The 26,095-nt window shown below is 41.5% G+C and overlaps 1 protein-coding gene across 1 annotated transcript in view; it reads left to right on the top strand.

Annotated features, from left to right (window-relative positions):
* Positions 1 to 26,095, top strand: part of LOC126161550 (tubulin glycylase 3A-like) — a 156,390-nt gene that overhangs the window by 83,992 nt on the left and 46,303 nt on the right. The window contains exon 7 of the mRNA XM_049917485.1: positions 25,940 to 26,030. Within this exon, the coding sequence (XP_049773442.1) occupies positions 25,940 to 26,030 (91 nt within the window). The remainder of the gene's footprint in view (positions 1 to 25,939; positions 26,031 to 26,095) is intronic.

Here is a 26,095-nt window from a genome sequence, read left to right as displayed (position 1 = left end):
GAGGGAAATGTGCAGTGTGGAAGCTCTGAGGAGGGAAATTTGTGTTGCAGAAGACTGAGATTGTTGTGCAGAAGCCTTTGGGAAGGAGACATTAGGACACTGATCACATAAATAGGCACAGAAAGAAACAAAATGTATGTACATGGAATAAGAATGGACTGGGCCATGCACAGATATTGGGAACAGGTAGCAGAAGATCTCCAAGGCAGAGTAGAAGCAGATGAAGAAGGCGGCACTGCATCCAAAGGAGAAAACAGCAGTGGTGCAGTCCAATGGCAGCAGACCCTAGCGGAGCAATGGGTACATTAGCAGGAAGCAGCCAGCATTGAGATGGCATCCCCACAGTCCAGTGGCTCAACAAGAATAAGAGGCAGCACCAGAAGTGGTGGTGGTTGTAGGTGATCAGTCTCAGCAGTTCAGTGATGGCAGCAGCTGGGTACTTCTGGAGTCACAAAGGTGCCAGTCAGTGCTCTGGATGCTGTGTCAGGAACCATCAATTGCAGTCAAGTCAGGAGAGCAACCTCACCAGGCAGTCCTGACATCATGGGATAAGCTATCAAATCCATAATGTGGCACTGCATCTGCCACAGTAAACATATCAGACAAGACTCACAATGTACACAAACCAACCACAAACATTAGTTTCTGTAAACAAAGTGAAAGTCAGAGAAACCAAAAGAGGCACATGAGAAATTGTCCACTGTGTGCTAAGGAACCAATTCAACAACAGTATGAGACAGGAAATGCACAGGTGGCACAAAAGCCACAAGACAGCAGAGAAAAGGAAACAACATGAAAAGCAATATAGACCTGAGTGAGAAACACACTAAGAACCACAAAACTTTGTCCTTATTGCCAAGTGATGTATGGTGAACAAGAACAGAAAAGAAACAGTGTAAGTTCCACAAAACAGTAGAAGAAAAATTAGAACACATGCAAATCCCATCCTCATTGCCAATTGACATATCTGCCACCGGCAGGCACAATTCAACATTTACATTTCATTTATTTTTATGGAACTTGAACTTCTCACAGTGATTATATGGCATTCTTAAGAGCCATAAGGAAGGAATTTATCTTAGGCCTATTGAAGTAATATCAGACCATGTAGCAAAACAACTTGCTGCTCTATTGAGAGTCAGTGTGTGCATCATTTTAGGAATTCAGATGATTCCATATGATTAGAGTGATTGTGTTTCACTGATATTTTAGTAAGTTTTGATGTGGTCTCTCTCTTCACTCACATTCATCTGTCTGATCTATTACAATTGTAACTGGTGTTAGGTTTGATGCTGAATGAACTAATCCATTTCAACATACATTGACTTTCATTTCCTTTCATGATCATGCAGATGAAGTTGAAATATGGATCCCTTTGTTGCCTATTACTGCTTGTTTTTTATGGAAGATTTTGTAGAACATTGCTCAGAAGTCATTGGCACTGAAACCTGCATGCAGTTTAGATGTGTAGGCATGTTACTTAGCCTCATGGCAATGGGAATTCACACAACTTTTTTTAGAACATCTCAGTTCTATCCACACAAATGATTGCTTCACTATGTAGGTGGAAATGAACAGTTGCCTTCCTATCCTTGATGCATTAGGTAATAGGAATGATAGGGACATATGGTGTATAGGGAAGCAACACACACTTATCTGTATCTTCAGGCTGATAGTTGTCACCATCCAGCTCAGCATGAAGAGGTGCTTCATACCTTGGTTTAAAGGGTCCATTTCATCTCAGACCTGAAAGATTCTCAGATGAAACAACCCACCTTGAAGTTACATTTCGCTACAATGCATGTAGCAAGGGACAGATTAGACTTACACTGCATTGTCAACCAACTATGAGAGAATAACAATGTGGTGCCTAAGCGTACAGCTTTATTGCCTCAGTTAGGCAGTATTTAGAATGGGGTTAGTTGCATTCTGAGGAAATTTGATGTGAAGTATTGTTTTTCAACCACCATCTTTTAGGAGCTGTAAAGAGTGATCTTGGTTTGTGTAAGGTAAATAGTTTCAATATCATTGGATAAGCCATCAAATACAGGGGTATTAGCCCTGTTATGTGTACAGGTGAACTTCTGCAACATTTTGAAAGTAGGAGATGAGGTACCAGCTGAAGTGAAGCTGTGAGGATGGGTTATGAGTCATGCTTGGATGGCTCAGTTGATAGAGCACTTGCCCGTGAAAGGCAATGGTATTAGCTTGAAGCTAGGGTCTGGCCAAGTAGTTTTAAATCAGCACACACTACTGTATGAGATGCATTTGTAGCATGTCATAGAGAACCTTGCCTTTGTACAGATCATCCAATGGAATATAACAACACATAGACTGTGGCATGCACTTCTAGTCAGTGGGATAGTTTTATTAAGGAAGCTGTTGAAATTAAACTATTAATGATCTTATGAACAGAGATGAATGTTTTTTGCTTAAATTCTGCCTGCAATCCAACCTTCTCCCACATCAAACAACAGAGGGGCTGAGTTAGCACTACTTATTCACCTGTCATTAATGTTTCACTATAGATAACTGCTGGTGTTGGTTATCTTTGGTTGTGTGGTGGCACTGTTAGTTTACAGTGTGTGTTGTCTTTCTTTGTATGACATCTTTTGTTTCTGGTTAACATAGCTCCATCCACAGATGTTTTATGATGCCTTGTGCAGCAAATTCTCATTTCATTTGTGTCTTGAAAATTATGGGGTATTCATCTGCCAGAATATGGGTGGTTATTGAGGACATTACTTGGCTGCATTCCTGTAAATTGTTTAAACAGTTGGATGTGTGTCTGGTACTTGCATTTGATGAAAATCTTTGGACAGGTCAAGGCATGTAATAGTGATACATTTCCCACTTCACAGAAGATCTCCTGCATATCTAGTGGGACTAGCACTCCTGAAGGAAAGGATGTTGTGGGGAAATGAAATTTGGAACATAGAATATGAGGTACTGGTGAAAGTAAAGCTGTGGGGACAGGTTGTGAGCTGTGCTTGGACAGGGCATTCAATAGATCACTTTCCCATGAAAAGCGAAGGTCCCGGGTTCGAGTTTTAATCATCCAGGAAGTTTCAGATCAGCTCACTCTCCACTGAAAAGTGAAAATTCATTCTGGAAACAGTCTCCCAGTCTGTGGCTAAGCCATGACCCCAAGATATTCTTTCTTCCAGGAAAACTAGTCCTGCTAGGTATGCAGGTGAATTTCTGTGAAGTTTGGAAGGTATAAGATGAGGTACTAACAGAAGTAAAGCTGTGAGGACAGGTTGTGAGTCATGCCTAGATAGCTCAGTTGGTAGAGCACCTGCCCATAAAGGCAAAGGTCTGAGGTTCAAGTCAGTGTCCAGCCAGGAAGTTTCAAATCAGTGCAAACTTCACTGAAGAGTGAAAATTCATTATGCATGGAGGACTCTCCTTAATAATTCTAAAACAGTAGTGAAAGTTGATATTACCTCTCTTCCTTTCTCTCTTTCTCTCTCTCCTGCTCACTCTTCTCCTCCTCTTCCTCATCGCCCTTCATGTTCTTCTTCTTCTTCGTTTTCCCCTGAAAAATTGTTGCAGTATGGAAAGAACTTTATATTGGTATAGGAAATTTGAGAGCATCTTTTGGACAAAATTTTCTAGTATTGTGGCGATTTTGAGGGACCTAATAATAATTCAAGCCTGCTTCTGCAGCTAAGTAGTCAATGCATCTGACTGCCAGGCAGAAGACCAGGATTCAGTTCCTAGTACTACCAGGAATTTTCCCACATTTTTATACTCAGATTCATGATGCTGATTGAGGCTGTACTTTAGTGAGAAGTAGCGGCTCCAAGGTCTGGGAAACTGACAACAGCTGGGAGAGTGGTGTGCGAACCTAATGCCCTCCCATATTGCATCCAAATTACATCGTAGGCAGAGGATGACATGACAGTCAAAGGATAATGAATGATGCATCAGGACCAGTATATAGAGCTGTTTATATAGTTTTTGCAAAAGGCAGTCTATGTACATGAACAATGGAGTTTACTCAAAACAAGAGACAGAGAGAGAAACCTACAAGATGCTACTAGGAACAGGGCAAGCAATCTTAAGTCTGTATTCCAAAGAAAAGTCCAGTCCAAGCCATATCAGAGTTCAATCTATTAGAAATAATCCACTAGAATGACACAGTAGTCAAAACAATATCAGTGGGAAGCACTCCACTGTTCGCATTATAACTGCATGGGCTAGCCCTGGGCCCACTTATACACAAGAGAATGGTGTGATCCTATCAGAGGTTTCACATGAGACAAAGGACTGTCTGAGTAATGGTGCCATGACATTCAGTGGTAGAGTTGTGCCAGCTACTCAGTTTCCATGGTAATGTTGGGTGGTGCCACTACATTCCTTCCACCCCAAGCGGCAACTGCCACGAGAGAAGATGAGGGTGGTGGAAGTGACACTTATGGGTGTTGCTGCAGCAGGCTGAGGCAAGACAAGGTATGATGGGAGATGCTTAAGTCACCACAGGAATGCAGGTTCTGCTGGTGTCTGAGGAGCAGATGGTGAAGGTGAAATTGGTTTTAGTGATGTTGCAGAAGTCTGTGGGGTGGAGGTCATTCTGTAGATCCAGGGTGGGTGGCACCCAAACTGATGGGCACACACTGGTGCACCCACCCAGAAAGAAGAAGCCTTAGTGGCAGTGTATGCCAGCAGTGGCCACAGTATATTCAATAGGTTCAATAGGGTACATTGAGAGCAATGATGAACCTGCGTTGCCTGGCTATGACTTTTGGTCATTATGGGCATGTGAGTTGCTAGAAAACTACAGAAGGCTTTAGGTGCATTGCTAGACATTGTTTCCTTGCAGAACTAGATCTTGAAGATTTGGATAAACCATTCAGCTTGTCTATTGGAGGCTGGGTGAAAAGGTTTGGTGCAGAGGTGTTGAATCTTGTTATGGGCATGAAACCTATTAAAGTCACAGCAGATAAACACCATCCCATTATCAGAAATCCAGGCGTGTGGGATGCCTTCTGTGGCAAAGACTTTTCTGAAGACCATGATGGTAATGTCAGTAGTGACCTAAAACTTGCAGAATACAAAATGGAAGTCAGAAAGGAAATCAACCACAGTGAACTCAATGAAGCCCAAAAATTGGCTAGCAAAATCTATGTGTATATACTCCTGTGGTTTTGCAGTGTCAGTGCATGTGAAGGAGCATGATTAGCCTCATAGGAAGGACACTGGTTGACAAGGTCCACAACCTCAGAATGTATATGTGGCCAGAACACATGTTGTTGGGTTAAACTTTTCATCCAGGAGATATCCCAATCAGTAGTGTCAGGAGGCACTGCACACCCACCTGAGACTAACAACACTCCTTCCTTTAGGTGTAGCTGGTGCCACCTTAGGTGCAAAATTGGGGCCTGGGAATTGTGTGTGGCCACCTGTGTTGTACAAAGTGAAGAAGGTGGCATAATGTCGGGTTCTTGTGGGTGACAGCTGCAACTTCACACGATGTTAAGGAGAAGATGGAAATAGTCTAATCTGGATCTGAATAAAGTTGGAAACACACCTATTCATGTTGGCTGAAAGCTGGGTCATGTCCCATGGAGAACTGGGACAGTGCATCCGCATTTGTGTATAACAGCCCTCCTCGATAGTGGACAGAGTAATGAAAGTTAGACAAATACCTGCCCAGAACTGGAGGTGATGGATAGACCAATCTGGTAAACAATGCTTTCAGCCAAAGATGGTGACTGATGGCAATGATGTCTGACATGATGAAATTTCTGTCTGTAAAGCAGTAATTTAAATTTCTGAACTGAATAAATAGTATCTGTTTGAGAATAGCATTACTGAGAACCAGAAAAGGTCTTAGAAGTATATGTGTTAGGACACTTGGTGCCATCCGGGTATTTTGGGACAAGACTACATTGATACTGTGGGGGCATGCATCAGACGATACTACCAGAAGCAAACCAGGTGTGTACACTGTTAAATGTTGTACCCATTTAAGGCAGTATCTTAATGCATGGAAAGGTTGTCAGTGGATAAGAGAGTTCTGCTAGGTTTTCAATGAATCTGCCATAATAACTGATCTGCCCAGAAACACTTCTAGGTCTGTGATGTTCATAGGAGCTGCACTTTATCAATAATCCTTCAATGGTTCCAGCCAATTTGCCAAGAGGTTAAACCCTAAATATGTCAAGGAAGGTTGCATAAAAGAACACTTGCACATGATGATGATGATGTTGATGATTTTTGGTTTGTGGGGTGCTCAACTGCACGGTCATTGGCGCCTGACTTGCACATGATGCATTGAAGTCCTCTTGCTGGCAGTTTCTGGAACAAAAGCTCAAGATTGTGAAGTTGCTCCTCTGGAGTTACAGCTGTGACCAAAATATTGTTGAAGTATGCAACACACCGAGCGAGGTGGCGCAGTGGTTAGACACTGGACTCGCATTCGGGAGGACGACGGTTCAATCCCGCGTCCGGCCTTCCTGATTTAGGTTTTCCGTGATTTCCCTAAATCACTCCAGGCAAATGCCGGGATGGTTCCTCTGAAAGGGCACGGCTGACTTCCTTCCCTAATCTGATGAGACCGATGACCACGTTGTCTGGTCTCCTTCCCCAGACAACCAACCAACCAACCAAGTATGCAACACAGTTAGGAATGCCTATTCATCCATTTTGAGGTATCCTGTTTGTCCACTTTCAGGAGGAGAGAAATGCAAAGTGGTAGGGGTCTATTTATCATTGGCAGTTCAAAAGTATGGTGAATGATGGTACCCCTTACGGAAATGGGAGCGAGGGAAAAGACACCAGGTGCACTCAGTATGTATGCCTGGGGGCTTTTGTCAGCAAGTTAAAGAGGATGTTCTAGCAGCCATTAAGGGAACAGGGTGAAACGAACTGCAGATTGTGGTGCCTGTTGGAAAAAATTATGCAACCAAAGAAATTAACATAAATCAAGCCCAGGTGGGTGGCAAGAACCAGTGACATGTATTGCCAGTTCCCACCTGCAGAGTTCTGAGAAACTGGTGTCAAGGGGAGAATCCAGGTGGCTTGTGTGATGAAACAGGCACCAAGGTCATGACTGCTAGATTGTAGAGCATGCTCTGCAATAGGATACTGTGTATCACAGGTGGCTCTCCCTTTGATACTATGCATTTTGCCAGTTACAGGACTGGTATAGATGGTGGCAGGTGGGTGCATAAGGTAGTTTTACACCTGGAACAGTCGTGGGGGTAGGAGCCATAGAGCAGGGAAATGGTTCCAGAAGAAGCATAGTGTGTGACCAGGATATCACGGGGAGGTTGGGGGGGAGGGGTGGTACGAAAAGCTACTCTAGGTGCTGTGGGCAAAATGTCAGACAGAATGAACTAGGCTGGTGGGGTAGTTACATCCAGCAAAGTATTGCTGTAAAGAGCCCACACCTGAATAAATAAATTTGTCTCCGATTCCAAGACTGTAAGGGATGGAACGTTTTAACAGTTGTCATCCTTTTCCTTTCAAACATTCCCTCCCACACAGCCTTGGCATTTGAGGCAAACATATTTATTCAGGTGCCAGTTCTTTACACCAATTCTTCACCATTCTCACCTCAGCCTTCATTTGACATAATTATCCCACCAGTCTAGTTCAAAAGAAAATTTCCTGGGCCATCACATCCAATCATGGCATTGCTGATCCCTGCAAAAAAAACAGAACAGGAGTACACCTCTTGTCGCTCTGTACCATCTTGGTCTTGAACACATTAATCATTTACTTTGGCAAGGCTGTGACTTCCTAAAATCATGCCCTGAAGTGAGATCCATTCTGTCTCACGTTTTTCCTGCCACATCTAAATCCCCTCCCCCCACCTCAGTTCTCCTCTCCCCCTACTCCATCAATCTCCACAATGTCTTAGACAGACCCGATGCTCCTTCTATACCCATTTTCCTACCATATTGCTCGTACCATTGTGACCATTCCTGCTGTAAGACTTGTCCTATGCACCTTCCTACCACCAACAATACCAACCCTGTAACTGGCAAAACACAAACTACCAATGGGACAGCCATCTGTGAAATGACAAATGTTGTGTACCATCTGATATGTAAACATTGTTCAGCCTTTTACATTGGTATGATTACCATCAAGTTACTAACTGGATCAGTGGGCAACAAGAGAGTATATATACTGGCAAGACACAATATCCAGTTGTAGAGCATGCCTGTTTGTGTTATAACATCAAGTTTAACACAAATATTTCAGAACGACACAACACATATAAGTCACAGAGTAAGTTGACAAGCAAGACATGTGTACACGTTAGCATTCGAATGAGCACTGAGTCCCTGTCTAGTGGCCACTGCTCGGCTGGCCACTTAGGTGGCCCAGCTGCTGCATGGCTGGCAGACAGCACCGCACGCAGAGGACGCGCGTAATTGCGTGGCGGCACTTTGAATGATCGGCGAGTCACAACACTTTTCCCCCCTTTGAAATTGTTCCACTGGTCTTGATGGTGGTGTCGTGGAGATGGCTAACGTCCATAGGCGTTGTTTGACTTGCCGTAAAGTTTCGAGGAGGAGGCTTCCCGTATGGACGGAAGTGTCCCCGATGATAACGGGTCGAGATGACAGGAGACGTAGGGGTTGAATCTGCTGGGGCCCCATGCACCAATCTGCCCGTTGCAGCAAGTCCAGTTGATATGACAGGAGACATGGGCGATTTGTCAGCATCCGTTGAAGGAGGAGGTGAGTAGATTTGCTCTGACAGAGGATGGTCATCTGGTTCCTGCATGGGCATGTCTCCTGGTGGCGTCCATTCTTGTGCTGGCATCGCGATGATGGTGATAGGGCTGCGTTGTGAGTATTGAGAGATGCCAAGGTCCCGAGCATCAGGTAGAGCCAAAGGTGGTGTAGCGGCATTCGGAACAGGCGTTGCTGGCACACGATGCCAAAGCTGATCTGAATGACGCACTGCAACACCTGTGTCCATCTGGATTTCATACAGGCATCTGCCATGGTGTCTTTAAGATGTGGCCCAGGCTCCATTTTGGCCGCCTGCCATATCCCCGTACCAAGACGAGGTCGTCGGCGGTGAACCGGACAAGTGAAGGCACCCGCGGCCATGAGGTGGAAGGCCACAGAAGATGAAGTAGCGTGCGGGGCTGTTGGCCATGTAAGAGCTCAGCCGGGCTGTGGTCGCCCATGGGGGTGAAATGGTAAGACACCAGAAACTGGAAAAGCGCATCAGCAGCAGCAGAAGAAGTCAGAAGTTTCCTCATCTGAGCCTTAAATGTGCGGACCAGTCGTTCAGCCTCACCGTTGGATTGCGGATGGAACGGCGGGGCCGTGACATGCATAATGCCGTGACGAGCACAAAAATCCGCAAATTCAGAAGAGGCAAATTGCGGACCATTATCAGTAACAAGAGTAGAGGGGAGGCCTTCCAAAGAAAAAATGCGGGCGAGAGCACTGGTGGTTGCCGCGGTGGTAGGTGACGTGCAACAGACAATAAAAGGAAAGTTAGAGTAGGTGTCAATTACGAGGAGCCAATAAGTACCTAAAAAGGGTCCCGCAAAGTCAGCATGAATGCACTCCCAGGGCTTCTCAGGTGAAGGCCACGGTGACAAAGATGACTTAGGGGCAGCGGCCTGTGACGCACAAGGGCCGCAGGCAGCGACCATGTGTGCTATTTCAGAGTCAATGCCAGGCCAGTACACATGACGGTGCGCCAGTGATTTTGTGTGAGACACACCCCAGTGCCCTTGGTGAAGTAGGCACAAGACCGAAGCATGCAAAGACACAGTTACCACAACACGCTGCGAAGCATTGTCAGTGGAGAGGAGGATAACACCATCCCTAGCCGTGAGGCGGTAGCGCAAAGTGTAGTAGTTCCGCAACGGATCAGAAGTCTTAGCGGATGGGCGATCTGGCCAACCCTTCTGAATACAGCGTAAAACCTGGGAGAGGGTAGGGTCAGAACCCGTAGCAGCCGCCAGCCTGTCCCCAGTGATGGGGAACCCATCCACAACCCGCTGCTCGGCAACATCCAGGTGGAAACACAAAAGTTCGTTCCTATCGAATGCCTGATCAGGACCCATGGGAAGGCAAGACAGAGCATTAGCATTCGCATGTTGAGCCATTGGCTGGAAATGAATCTCATAATTGAAACGAGACAAGTAAATAGCCCAACGCTGGAGGCAGTGTGCAGCCTTGTCGGGAAGTGACGTTGATGGATGAAACAAGGAAACAAGTGGTTTGTGATCCGTACCAAGATGAAATTTTGAGCCATAGAGAAAAACACCAAACTTATGAAGAGCATAAATAATGGCCAAAGCTTCTTTCTCAATTTGAGAATACTTTTGTTGGGCATCCGTGAGCGTTTTGGAGGCATAAGCAATGAGCAATGGCTTGTTCCGAACCGTCAGAAAAATGGTGCGCAAGGACTGCACTGACCCTGTATTGAGAGGCGTCTGTGGCAAGAACAAGATGTTGGCCAGGTCGATAAGTAGCCAGGCACGGGGCCTGTTTCAGCATAGTCTCCAATTTCTGGAAAGCCGCTTCGCATGACGCGGACCAGTGAAAAGGCACGTTTTTATGCAACAGGCGATGCAACGGCTGAGCCACCGAAGCCGCAGACAGTAAAAACTTGTGATAGTATGCTATTTTCCCCAAGAAGGCCTGTGCTTCCTTAACAGATGTAGGGCGAGGAAGGGCATCGATCGCAGCAACAGTTTGCTGAAGCGGACGAATACCATCCCGAGAGAGTTGAAACCCCAAGTACGTGATAGATGCCTGAAAAAATTTTGATTACTGAAGATTACACTTAAGACCAGCAGTCTGTAAGACATGAAAAAGTGTGCGGAGATTTTGAAGATGTTCTTCAGTGGTGGAGCCAATGACAACAATGTCGTCCATGTAATTGATACACCCAGGGACAGGGAGCAATAATTGTTCCAAGAATCGCTGAAAGAGAGCAGGGGCGCTAGCAACCCCGAATGGCAAGCGTTGGTATTGATAGAGGCCAAAAGACATTTTAAGGACCAGAAACTGCCGGGAAGCAGTGTCAAGAGGAAGTTGATGATAAGCTTCTGACAGGTCAATTTTAGAAAAATACTGGCCTCCAGCAAGTTTAGTGAACAGTTCTTCAGGACAGGGCATAGGGTAAGTGTCGATGAGGCATTGAGCATTTAAAGTGGCTTTGAAATCGCCACAGAGATGAATATCACCATTTGGCTTAGCAACGACAATGACAGGAGAGGACCACTCACTGGAAGTGACAGGAAGCAAGACCCCTGAAGTAGTGAGACGATCCAACTCCCATTTTACCCGATCACGAAGGGCCACAGGAATGGGCCGAGCCCCAAAAAACTTAGGCCAAGCAGTGGGTTTGAGCGTGATATGAGCTTCAAAGTCATTTGCACTGCCTAACCCAGGAGAAAAAATGGACGAAAATGTCGTCAACAAGGAATCCAGTTGAGCATAAGGAATAGCATCAGAGAAAATATTGACAGAGTCATCTATGGAAAACCCAAAAACGCGAAAGGCATCAAAACCAAAAAGATTTTCTGTGTTGCTCTGGTCGACCACAAATATGGGAACAGTGCGAATGACGGATTTGAAAGATACCTCAGCATTAAATTGTCCCAAGAGAGAAATCTTCTGTTTATTGTACATCCGTAATTGCCGAGTGACAGGTGACAGGAGTGGAGAACCCAACTGAAGATACGTCTTAGAATTAATTATAGTGGCAGCAGAACTGGTATCCACTTGCATGCAAACATCTCGACCAAGGATTTGGACAGTGAGGAATAACTTCCCTGAAAGGGAAGAAGTGCAATTGACAGACAACACAGAATCAGAATCAGCATCCTGTTCATGAACATCATGTATGCGGTTGGATTTGCAAACGGAAGACACATTACCTTTCTTTTTGCAATTGTGACACACAGCCCAACGTTGGGGACAATCCTCGTGTGAATGTTTCGTAAAACATCGGGGACATGAAGGAAGTTGCCGAGGGTTTTGCTGCAGTTTCTTAGCGGGTTGTTTATGGCTAGGCCAAGGCTGCGCGTGGGAGCACACTGCGACACGCGTCGTCAACAGCGCACAAAAGTTGTATTTCCCCGACATCACCCCACGCCTCTATTTGCGCCCCAGCGGCGCGAGAAATTTCAAAAGACTGCGCAATGGTGAGAACTTCATCTAGAGTTGGATTCGCCAATTGAAGGGCACGTTGCCGAACTTCTTTGTTGGGTGCCGACCAGATAATAGCATCCCATACCAGGGAATCGGCATAGGATTCTTTGTGAACGTCAGTAACAAATTGACACTTTCGACTGAGGCCGTGAAGTTCAGCAGCCCAAGCGCGATAGGATTGATGTGGCTGTTTTTGACAATGATAAAAGGCAACACGAGAGGCTACCACATGTGTTTGCTTTTGAAAATAAACAGACAGAAGTGAGCACATTTCAGCAAAGGACAAAGACGCAGGATCCTTCAAAGGAGCCAATTGCGACAACAACCGATACATTTGAGGTGAAATCCGGGAAAGGAACAGAGACTTACATGGTTGTTCATCCGTGACATGAAATGCCAAGAAGTGCTGTCGAAGACGTTTTTCATAATCAGACCAGTCTTTCGCCGTCTCGTTGTAAGGAGGAAAAGGAGGTGTAGCCAACGATGAGAAACGCCCCACATTTGGCGCCATGACGAAATTGCGAATCGCTGCTGTTAGAAGCATTTGCTGTTCAAGGAGATTTTGCAATAGTTGCTCGACAGTAGCCATGGAACCCTGTGGCTCAACGGTGAAAAGGAAAAATCCCATTCTCGTCGCCAATTGTTATAACGTCAAGTTTAACACATATATTTCAGAACGACACAACACATATAAGTCACAGAGTAAGTTGACAAGCAAGACATGTGTACACATTAGCATTCGAATGAGCACTGAGTCCCTGTCTAGCGGCCGCTGCTCGGCTGGCCGCTTAGGTGGTGCAGCTGCTGCATGGCTGGCAGACAGCGCCGCGCATAATTGCGCAGCGGCACTTTGAATGATCGGTGAGTGACAACAGTTTGATCTTAATTGCCATCTGGATTCTCCTCCCTGAGACCAATTTCTCAGAACTCTTCAGGTGGGAACTGGCTTTACAACATGACTTTGGTTTTCCTCTACAAACTACCCTTAATGTGCATTAATTTCTTTGGTCACAGCATTTCTTTTCATTAACTACTCCTTTCTTTGTTCCTGTAAGTTTTTTTTCTGACTTGTCTATTCCCACTATTCCCCCACCCCCCTTGACCTCAAACTGCCTACCACAAATGATACACTTAGTTTTTCACTCTTATTAACTCTTGCACCATGTTTTGTCAGTAATCCCTGCCTTGCTTATTATCCTATCATCCACCTCTAAGCTCTCCGGTTTTCAAATCTGGTCCAGTGCAGAGCCCTACAATCAGTCTTTGCTTCTCATTCCATTCAGTAAGTCTCCCTTGTCCCATGGTTCTGGGTGGCTTTTATGTAACTCTCCCCATTTCCTAAATCTCACCAGGCCTTCTCATTTATCTCTCTCCTTTTCCCTTCAGCCCTTCTGCTAGAAGAAGGACCCACTGGCTTTGATAGCTTGCACATACCCTTAACTTTCATATGCATTTTCTCCTGCTGCCTCTTGGTGAGTATTTAATGGAATAATTAGAATTGCAGTTCAGTCCATGCTCTCGTGTAAAATCATGTAGTGGGAATTTAGCTAATTCATTACATGATAAATTACAAGCCTCAAAAGTCATTTGATAATATGAACCACTACATCATTTTATGTAAATTAGAATTCTACTAGGAACCACACCCCCAACTATTTAACGAAATTAACTTCAGTCAAAAGGTAGCTTTTCATGCATCCTTATGTTTATGACATCACATCTTCTGAACTATGTGTTACACAATGATATACACTGCCTGACAAAAAAAAAGCGAATCACCCAGAAGACGTGGCTGAAAGTCAATGCAGCTTCAAACATGTGCACACCATTGGCAGGTGTGTAAATAATTAGAGTTACAGTTCTCTGTGATAAGTAGAACAGCAACCAGGGTACATTAGTTTTGTTATATAGTTATTTGTATTGTATCATCAGCAAACAAAACAAACCTGTGTCTGGTTATGTAATTAGTGAGAGATTATTAATGTAACAATCAAAAGCAATGGTCCTAAGATTGACCCTTGTAAGACATAACATGTAATTACCTCCATATCTGATCATGCCTAGTAGCTTAAATCACTGATCTCTTTTCCTGACACCTTTTGTTTCCTGTTCATGAGATATGACTTGCAACATCTGTGTTACTAAATGGTTAGACCAACCACCCAGTCTGACAGGCCCCATTGCAAGTTACATATCTAAAGGCTTCCAGGGGTAACAAAACTTTGATTTTCAGTATTTCATATAATATTGAGAGGTATAATCTCACATTAAAGGTTTAACACAATAACTCAAATATTAAAGTTAGGAACTGTGTATATGGATTCTTTAGGTTTGGGGACTCTCCATTGAGTCCAGTTAACAATAGCCATGGGAAACCCAGAAGCAAGAGTGTAAGGTCAAAATAAATGCCTCCCACAAGTGAGAGTATTAAAATCCTAATGGTCAAGTGCAGAAGCATTTGCAACAAAGTGCCACAGTTCAAAGTGCTGATGAAAAGCAGCAAAGCTCATGTAATACTAGGTACAAAAAGCTGGCTGAAACCTGAAATAGATAGCAATGAGATTTTTGGAGATAATTTAAGTGTATATCAAAAGGTTAGGCAAATGGGAAATGGAGGTGGTGTATTTGTTGCAGAAACTCAAATCCACTGAGGTAGAAATTGAAGTTGCATGTGGATTGTTTGGACAAGATTCATTATCATGGGTGGGCATAAAATGATAATTGGAACCTTCTGTCACCCACCAGACTCACCTCCTGATGCAACGAAAATTTTTAGAGACAACCTCAGTTTACTCATATGCATGTTCCCCAGCCATACTGCAATAGTCAGTGAACACTTTAATCATCCAACAATTAATTGGGAAATATACAGTTTTGTTGGTGGTGAGCATGATAAGAGATCCTGTGAAACTGTACTAAATGTCTTCTCTGAAAACTACATAGAACAGATAGTTAGGAACCCCACTCTTGATGGAAATATGTTGAATCTAATGGCAATAAACATACCTGACACTTTTAAGAATGTCCTCATCAAAACTGGTGTCAGTGATCATGATGCATTTGTGGCAACAATGATTACTAAAGCACAAAAGGACAACTAAAACAAGCAGAAAGTTATATATGTTCAGTAAACTATGTAAAAAATCAGTAGTGTTATATTTCAATGAGGAATTTGAAATTGTAGCACAGGGCAGGCTCATGTAGAGGAACTCTGGTTCAAGGTGAAAAGAATAGTTGACCATGCACTGGATAGATATGTACCCTGTAGAACAGTTCATAATGGGAGGAAACCTCCATGGTGTATAGTCACTGCAAAGAAATTTCTAAAGAAATATACATTATTGCATAATGAGTGTAAAACAAAGCATAGGGCTATAGACAGAGAGATGCTGAATGAAATGCATTTGGCTGTCAAGAGAGCAATGCATCTTGTCTTCAGTGACTTCCATAGCAGAAGACACTCAAGTGATCTTTCACAGAACCCAAAGAAATTCTGGTTGCATGTAAAGGCTGTTAGTGGCACCAAAGTTAGTGTCCAATCCCTAGTGAATGAGACAGAAACTGAAACTGAGGGTAGCAAAGCAAAAGCTGAAATGATTAATTCTATTTTCAAATGTTCCTTTACAAAGGGAAACCCTGGAGAATTGCCCCACTTTAATCCTCATACTACTGAAAAGATGAATGAAATAAGTATTACTGTCAGTGGTGTTGAGAAACAGCTGAAATCATTTACACTGAACAGAGCTCAAGGCCCCAGTAGAATCCCTGTCAGATTCTATACTGAATTTGTGGCTGAGTTAGCCCCTCATCTAACTATAATCCATTGTAGATTCCTCAAACAAAAAAAACATGCCCAGTTCGTGGAAAAAGGCACAGGTCACACCCAACTACAAGAAGGGTAGTATAAGTGGTCCACAAAACTACCATCCAATATCCTTGACATCAATTTGTTGTAGAAGCTTAGAATATATTCTGAGCTCAAATGTAGTTAGGTATCTTGAACAGAATGCCCTCCTCAATGCCAACCAGCATGGATTTTCTATAATGAAGTATTGTCTGAAAGAAGCTGCATAAATATTCGGTTAGAGCTTAATAAGATTTCAAACTGATGCAGAGATTGGCAACTTGCTTTGAATGTTCAGGAATGTAAAATTGTGCACTTCACAAAATGGAAAAACATAGTATCTGGTGACTATAATATCGATGAGTCACTGCTGGAATCAGCCAACTCATACAAATTCCTAGGTGTATCACATTTTAGGGATATGAAATGATCACATAGTTTCAGTTGTGGATATATCAGGTGGTAGACTTTGGTCTGTTGGTAGAATACTGGGGAAGTGCAATCAATCTACAAAGGAGATTGCTTACAAATCACTCATGAGACTGAATCTAGAATATTGCTCAAGTGTGTGGGACCTGTACCAGTAGGATCAACAAGGGACATTGCACATATACAAAGAAGGGCAGCACAAATGGTCACGGTTTTTTTTATCCATGGTAGAGTGTCAGAGATACTGAAGGAACTAAACTGGAAGACTCTTGAAGATAGACAAAACTATCCCAACATAGTCTATTAACAAAGTTTCAAGAACTGGATTTATGTGATTACTCTAGGAATGTAACACAATCCCCTAAATATTGTTCACAAACAGATTGTGACGATAATATTAGAATAATTACTGCATGCACAGAGTCATTCAAACAATTCTTCTTCCTGCACTCCATACATGAATGGAATGTGAAGAAACCCTAATAGCTGGTACAATGGGCCGTACCCTTTGCTATGCATCTTACGGTGGTTTGCAGAGAATAGCTGTAGATGTTGATGTAGATCAGACTCCTTCCAGCTCTCTCTCTCTCTCTCTCTCTCTCTCTCTCTCTCTCTCTCTCTCTCTCTCTCCCCCCCCCCCCCCCCCCCCCACTTCTTTTCCATTTTATTAACATGTTTTATCGATTTCTTATTATTCATGTACCTTTCTCCAAAAAATTTTTCTCTTGTCCATTTAACTCATTTTCTTGAGGTTAAGTTTTCTGTCTTTATTATTTTGTTCCATTTCAAGTGTCATTTAGTGCTTTTGTAGGTAGTTCCATTTCATAATTTTATTTCAGTCCACCAGTAATTTATCTTCTTTTTCAGTGGATTGGTTTCTAACTCAGTTAATATAATTTCAACAAGAAATTTACAGTTTCATCCATCTTCTGTATCATAAGAAAGAAACAGTTGGTCACTCCCAAGCTCTTTAAGAAAACCATATTGTCAGACTGGCTACTCATCAGTGTGATTTTCTCAGTATGCCTGGCAGTGAAATACTGCTTCTGCCTTATGATCTGAAGAAAGCCAGTCATAACTGAGACTGATAATTTCCTTGAAATTATAAAAGACTAGCTGTTACCTGCAGATTTGGTTGCATATCAGTAGTTTTGTTGTGATGGTAATGGCAAGTAAGTAAGCTATTGTACATGCAATAACGTCAACTGACCTCACGTGTCTACCTGTTTGGATAGGTATAGGTCATGATGTGTACCCTGCACCCCCTCACCTGTCCATTCCCCTCCAAATTGCCTGAAAGCAAAATCAAGCAGCACTTGCAGTGCCAATGCTGAGTGGTACAAGCAGAGGGCATGGGAAGGAGTGCACGTCTACAGGTGCTGGTGCAAAAAATATGGAAACATCACAAGAAATGCATGCTTACATAAATGCAGATGCTAGTCAAGATTGCAGATTACACCTGTGCAATATCCTCAATATGTTGCAAATATCAGTCATGGAGAGATCAGTGTTCTATGTAGATCTAAGTGAATTCTAACACAGGTAAATTGTTGATGCTTCCATAACCAAGGTAGCTGAACTGATTGGTGTTTCTAAAGGTACCGTAATGAAGATTTATGTGGCATACAGGAAAAGTGGAAAAATGCCATCCACTAAATCACAACGAGGACAAATGTGAGTGATTGTGATGGATGGTCACTGAAGAGGTTTGCAATGAAAAATAAGAGAACAACAGCTGCAAAAAGCCTTGCAGAACTGAATGTTGCACTTGTGAACCCTGTCAGTACCAAAACCCCACAAAGGGATCTCCATAAGTAGGCAATAAAAAGTGTGAAACATGGTAGGGTTTGATTTTGATTTGGGCAACCATATCATGATATTCCATGGGCCCCATGGTTAGTCTTTAAGTCCACATTACTGCCAAGGATTCTGTGTCTATTGTGGCTGAACAGGTCCACCACATGGTACAATGTTGATTCACCAACAGTAACTGTTATTCAAGATGACAGGGCTAATGTTCACACAGCTTGCATCATCAAAAACTCATTTTGTGAGCACAAGGATGAATTGTCCATCTGTCCTGGTCACCACAGTCACCAGATCTCAGTATTATTGAGTTTCTGTGGTCAGCTTTGGGGAGAAGGGTGCATGATCACTATTTTGCAGGAAGGATGATATAAGATTCCATTGAAAACCATACAGGACCTGTATTTATCTATTCCAAGACAAATGAAAGCTGTTTTGAATGCCACTGTGTTTTCTGTGCTGTGTTAGGAATGATACTGTATTACGTTTTTTCTGTCTCGACATTTTTGCCTACCCCTTTTAGTACTGTGCTATTGATGTAGCTATAAATTGTGCAACGTGTACAGTATGCAACAAATTTATTATTTTTTTAACATGGGTTACGTTCACTGATATAAAAAGCATGTTCCAGCCGTTCCTAACGACCCCCCCCCCTCTCTCTCTCTCCCCCCCCCCTAACCCCCTCTTTACCTACCCCTCTCTAAGTGGGCTATTTCCTCCCTTAAGATTCAGCCTATCTTAACGCCAAATTTCATCAAAACTGCTTGAGTGGTTTAGTCATGAAAGCACAACAGAGTTACTTTCAGAAAGAACAAACAGCTTTATCAAAAAGTAAATATTTTTCCCTAATTTGCTTAATATCCTTCAAATCAAAAATTATCTTGCACTACACACTTTCTAAGTAGCCTACAATCTTCCTTGGGGTTCAAATTGATTTTTATATATCACAAATTTTAAAATACTTAGTGTTCCAAAAGGTGTCAGTTATATAAATATAGTTCTGTATGAATTATTGATGTTTAAAAATGGTGGTATATAACTCAGTTAAGAGGAAAGAAAACTCATTATTGAGATACGCTGCGCCTCCCCATTAACCATTCATTTATCAGGAGCTTCTTGAAACTGTCTTCCTCTTCACACCTGAAATTCTCAAGAAATTTTTTTTTCAATGTTTGAGTAGCCATCCTGACTCATGTACAGCAGAGACATTTCAATCAAAAGCTGCTTGCACTTACCTGGTGTCGGTGAATAAATATGATATTGCAGTACCTGTGTTGTTCAGAAGTACGACGCAATGTTCCTTCAGAGATGTGTGCATGTCTGAAGGGCAGGCACTGTGGCAACCACAGCCATTATGAAATACATGAAATGTATTCACAGTTCTGAATATGGACAACCATCAGCCAAATAATGGAATGATGTCAATGAATATTTGTACCGAACCAGGTTTCTAAGGTGGATTTCCCACTTATTGCAAGTGGTTGCCTTACCATTAAGCTATCCAAGCATGACTCATGGCCAGACCCAAACTTTCATATGGCACCAATCATGTGTCTACATCCTGCACTCAGTCCATTATACAGCTGATGGTTGTCCATATTTGCAATTGCAATAGCTTAGTCATCACTGAGAAACACAGGCATTGCAATCCCTGACACTGGGCAAGTAACTTTCAATTAAAATGTCTTCCCTGTACAGCAACACTCACAATGAATGTATGAGTGCAAGATGTAGACACATGATTGACAACATGGAAGTTTGGGTCTGGCTGTGAGTCGTGCTCAGATAGCGTAATGGTAAGGCGATGGCTAGCGATAAGCAAGAAATCCGGGTTTGAGTCCCAGTCCAGCAAAAATTTTCATTGCTGCCATTCTATTATAGAGTTGATAGTTGTCCATATTCACAACTGCAAATACATTCATGTATTCCAAAATGGCTGTAGTCACTGCAGTGCCTATCTCTTTGGACATTCATGCACGTCTAAAGGGATGTTGCATCACAGTTCTGAAGAACACTGGTACTGCAATATCATACTACATATTCCATTATTTGAGGATTCCCTATTTCTGCTTCATTCATCCTTTTCACTAGGTACCTACAATTTATTATAAAGAAATCCATTCTTCAACATAACTGTTCCTAAAAGGAAGAAAATTAGCATCACCTACCCACCGGCAATGAGAATACATACAGATAGTTCCCATTGTAAGCATTCCTTCAGATCTTTTAAACTTAGCTAACAACAACTATTTCTTCATTCTCAACTTCTTTAGCTATCTAGCCTCTCTTTACAGCTTCATCTTATTGAAGCCTCTTTTGCCATTTTTGTTCACATAATCTTTCATTTTCACCCAGTTTGTCCTTCAGAAGGGACCCCCATCAGACAGTCTCTGCAGCAGATATCTTGTTTCCTTCACAGACTTGCTGCTGTTTGTACTACATATGTACATATGACAAACACTTTTCATAGCATTACACAGAATGCTCATAGTACAGTGTGGCAGAGTTGAGAGTGGGAAGCAGGGAGCTGAGGGGTATGTGACAACCACTTTTCATAGCATTACACAGAAGGCTCATAGTACAGTGCGACAGAGTTGACAATGGGAAGCAGGGAGCAGAGAACGAAAGCTCAGCCAGCACACCAATCAACACAGGATCAGGAGCCATGAGGAGGGACAAAGCACAACTACCTTTTGTGGCACTGGCACCAAAAATTATGCATGATGCTTCTGCAAAACGAGAAGTCATGCACCGAAGTAAAAATTGCTTTAAACTTTGTTTGTAAATGAAACTGAAGTTGCCTTATGCATCAACACGGTCAATAAAGATCCTAACTGCAGCACTTAAGTACATGTATTACAAAGAAATAAAACATATCTAAAAACAAAGATGATGTGACTTACCAAACGAAAGCGCTGGCATGTCGATAGACACACAAACAAACACAAACATACACACAAAATTCTAGCTTTCGCAACCAACGGTTGCTTCATCAGGAAAGAGGGCAGGAGAGGGAAAGACGAAAGGATGTGGGTTTTAAGGGAGAGGGTAAGGAGTCATTCCAATCCTGGGAGCGGAAAGACTTACCTTAGGGGGAAGAAAGGACGGGTATACACTCGCGCACACACACACACACACATATCCATCCACACATATCCATCCACACATTGGTATATGTGTGGATGGATATGTGTGTGTGTGTGTGTGTGTGTGTGTGTGTGTGTGTGCGAGTGTATACCCGTCCTTTTTTCCCCCTAAGGTAAGTCTTTCCACTCCCGGGATTGGAATGACTCCTTACCCTCTCCCTTAAAACCCACATCCTTTCATCTTTCCCTCTCCTTCCCTCTTTCCTGACGAACCAACCGTTGGTTGCGAAAGCTAGAATTTTGTGTGTATGTTTGTGTTTGTTTGTGTGTCTATCGACGTGCCAGCGCTTTCGTTTGGTAAGTCACATCATCTTTGTTTTTAGATATATTTTTCCCATGTGGAATGTTTCCCTCTATTATATTAAAGAAATAAAACAGAATTAAATGGAAATAAAATGAGTGACACAATGAATGGCAGATTGTTTTTGTAAATACCTTTGTGAAAACACCAACAATGTGGTCATTCGCTTTCACTGCCATGATATTCTGTTTACATGTCTAATTCTTCTTCACTTACATCTTATGTGGATGTATTAATGATAATTTCATCAACAGTGGGACAGTACTGTAATGTGAATGTGTTTCAAAATAATACAGTAACAAGCAGTGTTTTGGTACAAAGCAATACAGCAGTAATGAAATGTACAATATAAAGTAATTTGGAAGAAATGAAGCACTCCGTGAAAGTGATCTCAAACAAAATATCTGAAATCAAACCTCATCTTTTCCTCCAAGGTTTTTTCAGTGAGTCACCTGTATCATTCTTGAAAACTGTTTGAACCTCACAGTGCTGTGTACCCTTTGTCGTGTGTATGTGGCAGCCCTCATGGAAGATTTGTAAATGGCATGGAGTAATTCTTTCCACTCCCTTGCCATTTCGCAGCATTCAGTTACACACAATACAATTTTGCAAGCATCGCTGCATTTCACTGATTTCCTTCTAATGATACGTGTGTCAGTAGGCATTGTAGGTAACTATTGAGTAGTGCTAGGAACCACCTCATCCCTCATTTTGATAATGTATTGCACAATAAAAAATTACTCGGAACAGAGAAGTGCAAAACAATAACAAAGCTGACAACAGTGGCTGCGTCACACAATATGATCAGCTACCTAATGTTGGCTGCAGCCAGAAAACAAATGACTGCTGGCTGGAGCGTCCCAACATCTACCAACTTCTACTGATTCAGGACTAGGGAGTGGTCTGCCAACTAAAAGTTAACACAATGTAGACTCAAGCTTTTGGATTTTCATCATGGGGCCAGCCCATGAAGTCCCATTATTAAATAGGAAGGAAAGAGAAAATTGAAAACAATAATGCAGTTAACAATTAGGAAAAAAGAGGAAAAGTGGCAGGGAAATCAAATAATAAGAAATATTATTAAAATAAGAGTGGAAAATGAAAATAATAGTAATAGTAATAGTTGTGTTGTATGTACCTTAATCAGGGATGGAATGACTCTTATCATTCTTGAGCCTTCATACATTGCATCCTTTCTGATTGCTCTTTGTTTTCTTCTCTCAGTAGAGGAGGGTTTTCTTCCAAATTTATTAAAGTCAGGGGTACAACCATGTTTTTTTGTTAATGTAATTCTCAAAATGTACATCAAATTGGATTCTTGAATTTGTAAAAGTGTTAGTCCTATTCCAGTTGGTTGTGTTTCACCAGCTGGTAAATAGTGGTCCCTCTTGTGACAAACATTAATTTTTAATAGTTCATTGATTTAGAAATGAGTGCTTCATGATTAAATAAATTACACTTGTATATGTAATGCATCTTCTGTTGGAAGCACCATGCATTTTATAAGAAATCACTATTATGCAGAATAGTGTGAAATCAATCAAGAAAGTCAAGTCTGTTTTTCTTGGCCATTCCCTCGCAGCAAGCATAGAAATATTTGTTTTGTAAATAAAACTGCGTTTTCATGCTGCCACCTATTTTATTTGTCCCAGAATTGTTTCGCCTTTTTCTTGTTCTAAGGCATCATCAGTGGGATCTATAACCATACAGTTTTGTTAGTTTTAGATGATTAAACAGTTCACATCATGATTTTTTATGTAAAAAACGTAATTACTTATGATTTGCTGATCTGCGTTTTCTCTCATCTGGTCTGGAAGTTGCACTACCACTTTATTACTGCCGTATAAGCACAACTTTGCGTTCTGACCTTCTTCATACTGTTCACCATGTTTCTCCTCATTTTTGTGGTGAACTATTGTTCTTTCGACCCTCGATATAACTATTTCATTGGACACTGCTTCTCACACCATAAATATTGCAACTCCATTACGTGTTTCCTCCAAAGTGTTTCAACATCACGAAGTATATGTTCAAGACTAACTTCATGATGTTTATACCTTGTGTGTGTATGACAGAGAGAGAAGAGAGCTGAAAAGGTTTTTTTCCCTTGGGTGGGGGGGTTGTTTGTTTGGATTTTATGGTGTTGTACCAGCTGTTAGCGAGTAGTTGAAAGCTTAGATTTGACTTTTCGTTTCACTATTCTGTGGAGAGGTTCATGGATAAGTGAGTGTAAAGAGGTTTGGTGGTATTATTATTATATTGGATAGTATTATTATATTAATCCTCTTTGGGAGTGTTATTCTATTATCTGTTAGTGTAAATAATGAATTGCTTGTGATGTGTACTTGATCATTCTGCTTTGGTTTTTTGTATGTGGAAATTTTTTTGCAGGGTTAGGGGGTGTTTTTTATTGTTGACCCTAATTATTTTCATGTCATGTTCTCTAGTGGTTGGTTTGTGGTCATGTTCTCTTAGGTGTTCTGCAAAATGTGGAGTGGTTTGTCCCATATTTGCAGGCTCTCATGTGTTCTTTGTATCTGACATAAAATGTTGTACCTGTTTGTCCTATGTATCTTGCCATCACAGGTGTTACACTGTAGTTGATATATACCTGCTTTCTGGTATATGCCCCCGTTTTTTGGAGCGTCCCTCTTGTATTGGGGCGTATTTTTGTATAGAATAGTCTATTTTATATGCTATGCAGAAAGGAAAACCCTATTGTATGATCAAGGTCACATGCCAAGCAATTCATTATTTACACTAATAGATAAAATAATATAATAATGCTCCCAAAGAAGATTAATAATACTATCCGGTATAATAATAATACCACCAAACATCTTTACAATCACTTATCCATGAACCCCTCCACAGAATAGTGAAACAAAAAGTCAAATCAGCTGTCACCTAAGCTTTCAACCAGTCGCTAACAGCTAGTACAACACCATACAATTCAAACCACTGACCTCCCCCCACCCCCACCCAAGGGAAAAAAAAAACCTTTTCAGCTCTCTTCTTTCTCATACACACACAAGGTATAAACATCATGAATAGAAGTTAGTCTTGAACATATACTTCATGAGGTTGGCAACAAGTAGGTAGACATGCCAAAGAGGAGGAAACATGTAATTGAGTTGCAATATTTACAGTGTGAAAAGCAATGTTCAGTGAAATGGTTATATCAAGGTGCAAAAGAACAATAGCTCACCACAAAAAGGAGGAGAAACATGACGAACAGTGTGAAGGAGGTCAAAATGCAAAACTGTGCTTATATGGCAGTAATACATTGGTAGTGTGACCTCCAGATCACATGAGAGAAAACGTAGATCAGCAAATCATATGTAATTACTTTTTTACATAAAAAATCATAATGTGAACTGTTTAATAATCTAAAACTAACAAAACTGTATCATTATAGATCCCACTGATGAGTTGTAATATTCTTAAACATATTAGACTCACAAATATAGTGGATTTTTCCAAACTAAGAATCACATCATAAAATTAGCAAGTTTATAACAATGTTTTGTATGTGAAATATCTGTTGCACTTTTATGCATTAAATATTTTAAATGTTTAAAAAGTAAAAACCCTTTATTATGAGCAATTACATATGGCTGGAATCTGAAATGGATGTATAAGAGGTATTCAGATGAATATTCAGTTTATTGAGAAGTGCTGATAAACATGATGTTTTGAATGGGAAAGTTATTTAAAAAGACAGAAAATATACATCTCATGGCATGGAAGCAAATTCACAGCAAATATAAATAGCAGCTTCCAGGCAATGTGAGTATTAATGCATAAAATTCACAAAATGTTTTGTCATTGCTGTTGTATGCAGTGAGCTTTCATTGGGAAGTTGTTTCAGTACCACTGGAATGTAGCTAATTTTGTTTTGATATAACAGCAATAAAGTTTCCTACCGATAACTACAAGGTATTCACAGAGATGAGAAACAAAATCTTAACATTGTTTCATTAAACCATCAGATCATAAACTTTATACAAATCATTTGTTTAAGCAAACATCAAGCAAGGTGGTAAAAGCACACAAAACAACTTTGTTTATGCACAGTAGAAATCACTTAAGTGTCAACTTACCACTTTCAGATTGTGTCTGTAGTTCATTGCTAGTAATTAGTCCTTGTTTAGTAATTAAAAGAGATGTAATCATTTCTTTAAGTGGTATCTTGCAAAGTTTGAATGCTATTACTAACCATGGTTTTTAAAATTAATAATGTATATGTTTACATTTCTCACAGAACGTCCTTTATTGATATATAAAACAAAATTTGACATACGACAGTGGTTTTTAGTAACATCAACTCACCCACTTGTGGTATGGATGTATAAGTAAGTATGTTACACAGAAATGTTTTACTGATTGATAAATTCTTCATGGTGACACTGAAATGTTT

Source organism: Schistocerca cancellata, chromosome 2, assembly GCF_023864275.1.
Source record: "Schistocerca cancellata isolate TAMUIC-IGC-003103 chromosome 2, iqSchCanc2.1, whole genome shotgun sequence".
Classification (NCBI taxonomy): Eukaryota; Metazoa; Arthropoda; class Insecta; order Orthoptera; family Acrididae; genus Schistocerca; species Schistocerca cancellata.
This window is presented reverse-complemented; position numbering and strand designations above follow the sequence as displayed.